Source organism: Scleropages formosus, chromosome 1 (genome assembly GCF_900964775.1).
Source record: "Scleropages formosus chromosome 1, fSclFor1.1, whole genome shotgun sequence".
In the NCBI taxonomy this organism is placed as follows: Eukaryota; Metazoa; Chordata; class Actinopteri; order Osteoglossiformes; family Osteoglossidae; genus Scleropages; species Scleropages formosus.
In genome coordinates, this window is record NC_041806.1 from 43,926,816 (window position 1) to 43,935,257 (window position 8,442).

At 43.2% G+C, this 8,442-nt stretch overlaps 1 protein-coding gene across 1 annotated transcript; it reads right to left on the reverse strand.

Moving 5' to 3' along the window:
• Positions 1–5,832: 5,832 nt before the first annotated feature.
• Positions 5,833–8,442, reverse strand: LOC114912028 (trace amine-associated receptor 1-like). Its single transcript, XM_029256607.1, has 2 exons — positions 8,406–8,442; positions 5,833–6,904 (listed from the first exon to the last, which is right to left on the reverse strand). Exon 2 carries the CDS (start codon positions 6,871–6,873, stop codon positions 5,833–5,835), a length of 1,041 nt encoding a protein of 346 aa, XP_029112440.1. The 5' UTR covers positions 6,874–6,904; positions 8,406–8,442.

The following is an 8,442-nucleotide window of genomic DNA, read 5'->3' on the forward strand; positions in this document are numbered from 1 at the left end:
CTCCTATGTTTGCATCGCTCCTTTTTATACTCCAACCGATTTCCCAGTGGTCAGCAAGCCCCAAGACCTGCCATTAGTCCACTAAGAAGCGATCAAGGTTTAATTACACTCAAGTGGCAGACATTTCCCTCTTGTCCTTCTTCCTCTTAACATCCTTAGTTGCTACAACAGTTGAAGCTGGGTGTATGCTTTCTTTGATGACTGCATTGTTCGTGGTCCATAATAGAGGAAGTAATGGTGCGTTTCTTATGAGGTCATTCAAGAGAGCAGCGACATTACTGTTTTACAGTGTCTTCATATTTTAACGGTTTCAACTGAAAGGGAACTTCAGACATCAGAAAAATGAAGAAGCGAAATTTTCGGAATGTATTGTGTTGGATCCTGCATCACATTTACGTAAAGTTTCAGACTAACACTTGGAAAGTGCAACACTGATCTATGGTGTCATCATATTCGTGTTTTCACGTAAAATTCTTTAGTGGGGCCTGCTTTCCATTGACATCGATAGAAAAAACATGCTGTGTTAACATTTTAAGAAACGGGTTCAGGGTAAAAGGAACAGGTTCTTTATTAACTGCATGCATGTCCTCAAGTCTTTACAGAGATGCTACAGACAGTTCAAGTTACTCACAAGCTTGACAGTCCCCCAAAGTCAGTCCCAGCCCCACGTCATGTCCAACGGTTAAGGGGCCACCCCAAGAACTTCCCAGAATTCCCCTCGTGACAAACCACACGTAAACAATAAAACAACCAAGCATAACAGAACACTGAACTATGTACAGACATGAACTCTAATTACTATTTACACTGAGCTATTTAAGCTCCACTCAGCGCTGTTACAATGTTGTTCCTTAACTATAAACGATATAAATAATTACATCAAATAATTGACTGTCTTAATGGTAAAGGTGACTTTGGAGTTAGATACAAATCAATTTACAAACAGAGTTCTGGTTGCATTTATGTCATCAATTGAGGAGTCGATGTACGGCCTCTAACACAACGGAAATCATTTTAAGGAAAACATTTTCCTTACACAGGTCTCAGCTTTCATTTTGCCCATATTATCTTATGCTGCATTGTGTCATTTCCAAGAAAAATTTCTTGAATCAGGAAATCCCCAGGTTACAAACAGTTGACTTGCGTTCCATCTGTCGTTACAAACCACCCTCCATAAAGTCCATATGGACACACACACACACACACACACACACACACACACACACACACACACACACACACACACAACAGCAACTACAACCGTTTGTCCCGAGTGGGGGTGGGGCAAACCGGAGCCTAACTCGGCAACACAAGGCGCAAGCTTTGGGGGGGAGGAGATGCACCCCAGGCAGGACGCCAGTCCGCCGCAAGGCACCCCAAGCAGAGCTCGAACCCCAGACCCACCACACAACAGGCCCTGGCCAAACCCACTGCCCCACCGTGTCCCCCTTGTAAAGCATCTTATATTAAAAATTTGAGTTACATACAATAATTTGTAATAACAAGCGGGCGCTACTTTGCAACGTGCATCAAAACATTGTGCGTCTGCAGCAGTTCGTCGACTCGTGGGCACATGGGCCAAAGGTAGGACAAAGACTTTGTTAGTTTCAGTCAGACTCTCATGTCCATGACCTCGCCCCGAACGTCCACATGTACTCGAAATCAGAGTAACTGACTATGAAGAAGCTGCACCTGCACACCCTGGTTGCAGAACCCCATTTGCGAAACCTGCCTCCTGCAAAGTTGTACGCTGCAGAGCTGTCACTGTGTGGGAAACAAGGGCAGCATCGTCGACAAAGAGTAGCTCTTGGATAAGATGCTCCACTGTCTTGGTGTGGGCCTTTAGTCACCTCAAGTTGAACAGGCTGCCATCGGTGCGGTATTGGATATAGACCATCCTCATCATCAAGGTTTACTGTGGCTCTTTGGAGCATCCTGTTGAAGATGATAATGAAGAGAGTCAGCGCGAGGACGCAGCCTTGCTTTACACTGTTGCCTATTGGGAAGGGCTCTGAGAGGTCATTGCTGTGTCTTACTTGGCCACGTTGGTCTTCATGTAGCTGGATAATCATGTTGAGGAATTTTGGAGGACATTGTAGTCATGCCATGATTTGCCACAGGCCTTTTCTGCTTAAAGTGTCGAGCGTTTTAGTGAGATTGACAGACGTCACATACAGTCCCTAGTTTTGTTCCCTACATTTCTCTTGGAGCTGTCTGAGAACAAATACCATGTCTGTGGTGCTCCTGTTGACACTAAAGCCACACTGGCTCTTTGGGAGGAGTTCTTCTGCAATGGTGGGTACCAGTCTGCTCAGGAGTACTCTTGTGAGGATTTTCCCTGCGACGGAAAGCAGAGTTATTCCCCAATAATTGGAGCAGTCTGACTTTTCCCCCTTCTTCTTGTATGGGGAATGATGACTGCATCACGGAGGTCCTGAGGTAGTTTGCCTTGTTTCCAGCAGCAGACAAAGAGCTCGTGGAGTTTGTTTTGTAGTGCTGGGCCCCCATGCTTCCAAATCTCAGGTGGGGTTCCATCGACTCTTGCTGCCTTGCCACTCTTCAGCTGCTTAATGGCCTTGACAGTCTCTTTTAGGGTAGGGGTCTCATCCAATTCTGTTTTCTCTGGCTGTTGTGGGATGCGATGGATAGCTGAGTCTTGGACCATGCGGGTGGCATCGAAGAGAGTCTAGAAATGTTCCAACTACTGGTTCAGGGTGGACATCTTGTCTGTGAAGAGCATCTGGCCATCTCCATTGCACAAGGGACTCTGGACCTGGTGTGACGGGCCATACATAGCCTTCAGGGCTTCATAAAACCCTCTGTAGTCATTGATGTCTGCGCAAAGCTGAGTTCTCACTACCAGGTCGGTCCACCACTTGTTCTGAATCTCGCGACACTTGCGCTGGAGGTTGCTGCATGCAAAGCGGAAGGCTGTTTTTTTATCAGGACAGGATGGCTGAGCAAGGCGTGCTTAGTGGGCGCGTCTCTTCTTCGCCAGCAATTCTTGGACCTCCTGACTGTTGTCATCAAGCCAGTCTTTGTTCTTCTTTGTGGAAAACCCTACGACTTCTTCAGAGGTTTGCAGAATGGTGGCTTGTAGGTGTTCCCAAAGCGCTTCTGAAGAGGGGTCTGCAGGGCAACCAGGACCCTCAACTCTCGATTGAAGATTTGCCTGAAAGTCAGCTTTCACTTCAGCTGACTGGAGGTTGCCAACTTGAAACTTCTTCCTTGGAGCCCCTCCTCTCTTTGGCTTGGGTTTAAAGTGGAGACAACGTTTGCAGCGCACATGACAATGTCTGACACTCTGTGCTGGACATTACTTGGGTGAGTAAGATGTCTTGAAGGTCTTTCTGGCTCACCAAGATGTAGCCTTTGAGGTGCCAGTGCTTGGACCAATGGTGCATCCAGGTTGTCTTCAGACTGTCTTTCTGCTGGCAAATGATGTTGGTAATAGTGAGTTGCTGCTACATGCAGCAGTTTAACAGAAGACACCTGTTGTCATTGCAGTTTCCAGCACCATGTTTGCCAAGTACTCCTTTCCAGGCTTCTAAGTCTTTGCCTACTCTGGCATTGAAGTCGCCAAGGGTGATGACCTCATCGTCTGCAGGGGCGTTCTGTACGAGGTTCCGCATATCAGTGTAAATCTTATCCTTTACTGGAGGGTTTGTTTGGATAGCTGGGGCGTACACACTGAAGAGTGTGGCATTGTTTCGATATTTCAGTATAAAAGGCAGTCAAACCAGTTTTGAGGCTCTAGAACACATACAATGTTTACTGCTGCAAATAAAGATAATTATGTTTTTCAGTTATGGGAAATCACTTCACAATGCATTTTTCATAAACATATTACTTTCACAAGATGGAAAAAGACTGTATAACTTAAGAATTCCACAGAAATTAACCTGTGAAGAAATCAAGTGAGGGGGACACAGTGGCGCAGCGGGTTTGACTGGGTGCTGGTCTCTGGTGGGTCTAGGGTTTGAGTCATGCTTGGGGTGCTTTGCAATGGACTGGGATCCTGTCCTGGGTGTGTCCTCCAGCCCCGCACCCTGTGTTGTTGGGTTAGGTTCTGGTTTGCCATAACCCTGCTTGGGACAAGTGGTTTCAGACTCTGTGTGTAAATCAAGGGACTGCTGTATTATTAAGTTATTATTGATTGTAACAGCCTAAGGGGGGTGCGGTGGCGCAGTGGGTTGGACCGGGTCCTGCTCTCCAGTGGGTCTGGGGTTCGAGTCCTGCTTGGGGTGCCTTGTGACGGACTGGCGTCCCGTCCTGGGTGTGTCCCCTCTCCCTCCAGCCTTACGCCCTGTGTTGCCAGGTAGGCTCCTGTTCCCCGCGACCCTGTATGGGACAAGCGGTTCAGAAAGTGTGTGTGTGTGTGTGTGTGTGTGTGTGTGTGTGTGTGTGTGTGTGTGTGTGTGTGTGTGTAACAGACTACCAGCCTTATTTCTATTTTTAAGATGAAGATCCCGTGTATGTATAAATCAAAACTCTGTTTCACCACAGTCACACAGTGGCTCAGCATGCAGTGCTGATGTCTTACAGTGCCTGGACTCTGCATTCAGCCATGGGTTTGAATCCGTCTCAGACAGTGTGGAGCTTCCATCTTCAGCTAAGTTTCCTCTCACAGGAAAAAGACATCTTTTAGGTGAGCTTGTGACTCTGAATTGCCACTAACGTGTGGCCCTGTGACAGGCTGCCCTGTCTGACACCCGATGCTTCTGGGGTAGGCTATGGTCCACCATGACCCTGCAGTGACACATGGTTAACAACAAATGTATCAGCTCCGAAGTTCTGTTGAATGCACAATGTATGTGATGTAGCAGAGGACACAGGGAAAAAGTGGCAATGGACACAACTGTATTTCGACGCTGTTTGGAGTAAATGAAGGTGGTAAAACAGACAGACATGACAAAGAATTTATTTATTGCAAACGAAAATGTGACAGCCAGCCAAAACAGAAACTATTTCTTCAAGTGATCCTAAATTTTATAAACAAGATGTGAAGCTCTCTTAGAAAGACAGAGGTACTCCTCACCAGACCCGAGGAAAATCTGAATGTTATTAGTTGTCTGCAGAAGAAAACAGGGCAATTACCGTCTATGTCACTCTCATAGTCATGCCAGCTTTAGGACTGTCCTTATATCTGGGAAACTCAAAAGCTCTCACACACAACTAGTTCTCATTGGTTTGGTACCACTCACCTGTGGTCCATGGCTGAAATAAAACATCAAAAAACTTTCAATTGATTAAAAACGTGTACACTTAAGTAAATCAAATACCAGCTTATGAACCGTTTAACTGTTTCTCTTTTCACTCTTAATAATAAGCGCCGGGGTAAAGAAAGCAAGAACAGACTAAACGAAAATGGATATCCCGGACAATTGCCCTTAGAATTGATTTGCTTACTGTAAATATTCTCAGTGCCAGAAATGTTCATATTCAAAAATACCATCACAGACCCATGTAATACCAACACAGTGCAGCTGATCACAATCACGGTAACTACGACACAGGTGTATGTACTATCTATGAACTGTATTTTTTGCATTAGTATAATGCTTTTAGTGGAATTTCATATCTAGTTCTCACTGTCCATGTCCAACTGTTTTCACTCTTTATATGTACGTGTGCACATTTTTTGTGTACTGTACACTGTTTAATGCCCAGGCAGTTTCCTTGTTTTGTGCTGTTTGGTGCCTGAAACGGTATTTTGTTCAGTGTAGCATGTTCAGGATAAACTGCTCATTAAAAGTTATTTAATTGTCATTCAGTGATTTTATTACATACCTCAAGTACATCAGTTCATTCCTATAAAAGAAAAGTTGTGCTCTAGTTTGTAAAAAAATTTGTTCTTGAAGAATTGGGATTATATATTTTGCAAAATATTATCATTGTGAAGGCTTTCCTGAACCAACTGTAGAAGAATGCATAAATCAGGGGATTAAATGCTGAATTTAAAAAGCCGACCCAAGCCAGTGCATAAAGCAGGAATGGTGGAAGGGAATAGTTGATGACTGGATCAATAATGTTGCACAGGAAAAACGGGGTCCAGGATGACAGAAAAACACCCATAACAATTGCAAGGGTCTTGGTGGACTTCCGTTCGATTTTGGTCTGATACGTTTTCATTCTTTCCAAGTTGCCATTTTGAAAACCTGACATGTGAATAGATCGAGCCTGTTTCTTTGCTATGAGGAAGATTTTCCGGTAGATACCAATCATAATGAATCCCGGGATGTAAATTGAGATAGCAGAAAATATAAAACTTGATGCAAAACTTTGGAAGAGAGTGCAGCCTCCAACACAATCAATGTTTTCATAATAAAAGTCCTCAATGCCCCAGATATTCAGCTCTAGGAATATCATCCCAAACCCAGTAAGAACAGACAGGCTCCAGCCGATCAGGATCATGACCAAAGTGACACAGTTTGTGATTTTTGTCTGATACTGTAGGGGCTGACAGACAGCATAATGTCGATCAATAGATATGAAGGAAAGATTAACAATGGATGCGGTGCTTAAAGTGACAGCTGTACTATTGTAGAATTTACAGAACAGATTTCCCAAATACCAGCAGGTCTCCATTGAACGAACCATGCTAGGTGGCATGATGATTGCTCCAAGAAGGAAATCAGTGATGGCCAGGGAGAGAACGAGGTAGTTGGTTGGAGTGTGGAGCTGTTTGAAATGAACTATTGCAATGATGACGAGAAGATTTCCAAAGACTGTGAGAAGAATGGCAGCTGCAAAAAAAATGTAGAGAGGAACCCGTACTGCCAATGAATAAATATACCGTGGACAAGACTTGTTGGAGGATTCATAACAAAAGTGTAAGTGTTGAGATGTCCCGGGATGGCTGTAGTTCATCATCAATGGCTTCTTTTAGATAAAACCATTTCACCTAGAAAGGCAAAGGAAGAGATTACTTAGAAATTAAATCCATTTGTAGCTAGTACCTCTACCTCTACTACCTTAGAGTAAGGTACTTAGTCTAAATTGCCCAAGTGAAAAAAAAAAATGTCAAGCTGTATAAATGGTTAAATAGTTGTTATAGGCTTAACGTTGTTATTTGCTTCGAAGAAAAGCATCAGCTGAGGTAATATATGTAATATATGTACAAAGAAAGGCTAAACGGTATTAGGGTTTGATTATTTCTGTAAGTGAGAATCAATATACCATGTAAGACAGGAAGTGTGGGAAACTGCTACATTTCCACCTTGCCATACTAATCAAGTTTGATGAGGAGGGCAAGGGAGCACAAACTGCACCATATTCCCTAATGTAAATTATTGTCCTCTCAACCTCCATGGAAGTGACACCAGCTATGTATCTACAGGGCTGCAAATGCAATCAGGTGAACAGCAGTGTGTATTTCAGACCTTGCAGTGTGCAATAACATAGCAGCATGGATGACATTTCTAAAAAAGTGATTCACTTGACAAATCTCAACCTCTGAAAACAGACAGTGACTGTGATCTGGTTCAGTTCACCAGCTGAGAAGTTCTTCACAATAATCACTGAAACAAAGTCTTTAGTAAGGTTATGTTACACTTGTATGACACGACTAGTCAGATCACAGTCTAGATCATTTCAATGTCTTTATCAAAGCAGTTCACGCAAGGCTTTTCCTAAAGGTGAATATTTACAAAACCTTAATAAACATACTTTTACAAGTTTAAGTTGAGAAGAAATATTAAGAACTTTCAGTGTTCCAAAAGTAAAATTACACCTTTGACCAGGACTGTCAAACTCTCGCCTGTGTTCAAGCGCTCTGTGTCACTGTATGAGAAGAGCGTGCTATAAAAATAAATTGAACTGTCATATCTAAGTGTGAATTATTTTTAATATACAGCCAATGACTATATAATTACATTTCAAACACTTCTGAGAGGACTCTCTAACAGATCATTTAAAACTATCCTTTGAATATTATACCAAACAAGTACACCATCATTTGTTGAAAGTGCAAATAAGCTCTGTGTCTGAAGTCCTGTAAATCACAACAAATAAAAATAAGTATGTTGATCATAAACTGGAGGAGGTGTGCGGGGAGAGGGAAGTCTGGAGGACTCTGCTCGGACTGCTGCCCCCGCGACCCGGCCCCGGATAAAAGCGGAGGAAGATGGATGGATGGATGGATGGATGTTGATCATAGCAGTAAAATTTTCTTCTATCCTAAGACATTGTCATTCCTGGGTGTTTCAGAAACTGACAGCAACTGATTGCACTTTGAACTGAATTTCACTCATACCTCGTCTGTCATTATTTTTCACTTTTTGTTTCAGCTAAAGTTCCTTCAGGGTGCACTTAGTTCATTTACAGTGTAGAGCTCATGGTGAATCAAATCATATAAATCATTGAACTGAGTTGAATACGGTTGAATAAGTTCTATTAACTCTTACCTTGGTCTTGTTGAATGCTAATGTCCAGCAGTAGTCA

Bases quoted from the DNA above. Each gene is read 5' to 3' on its own strand.
- LOC114912028 (XM_029256607.1), bottom strand. From the start codon at position 6,873: ATGATGAACTACAGCCATCCCGGGACATCTCAACACTTACACTTTTGT.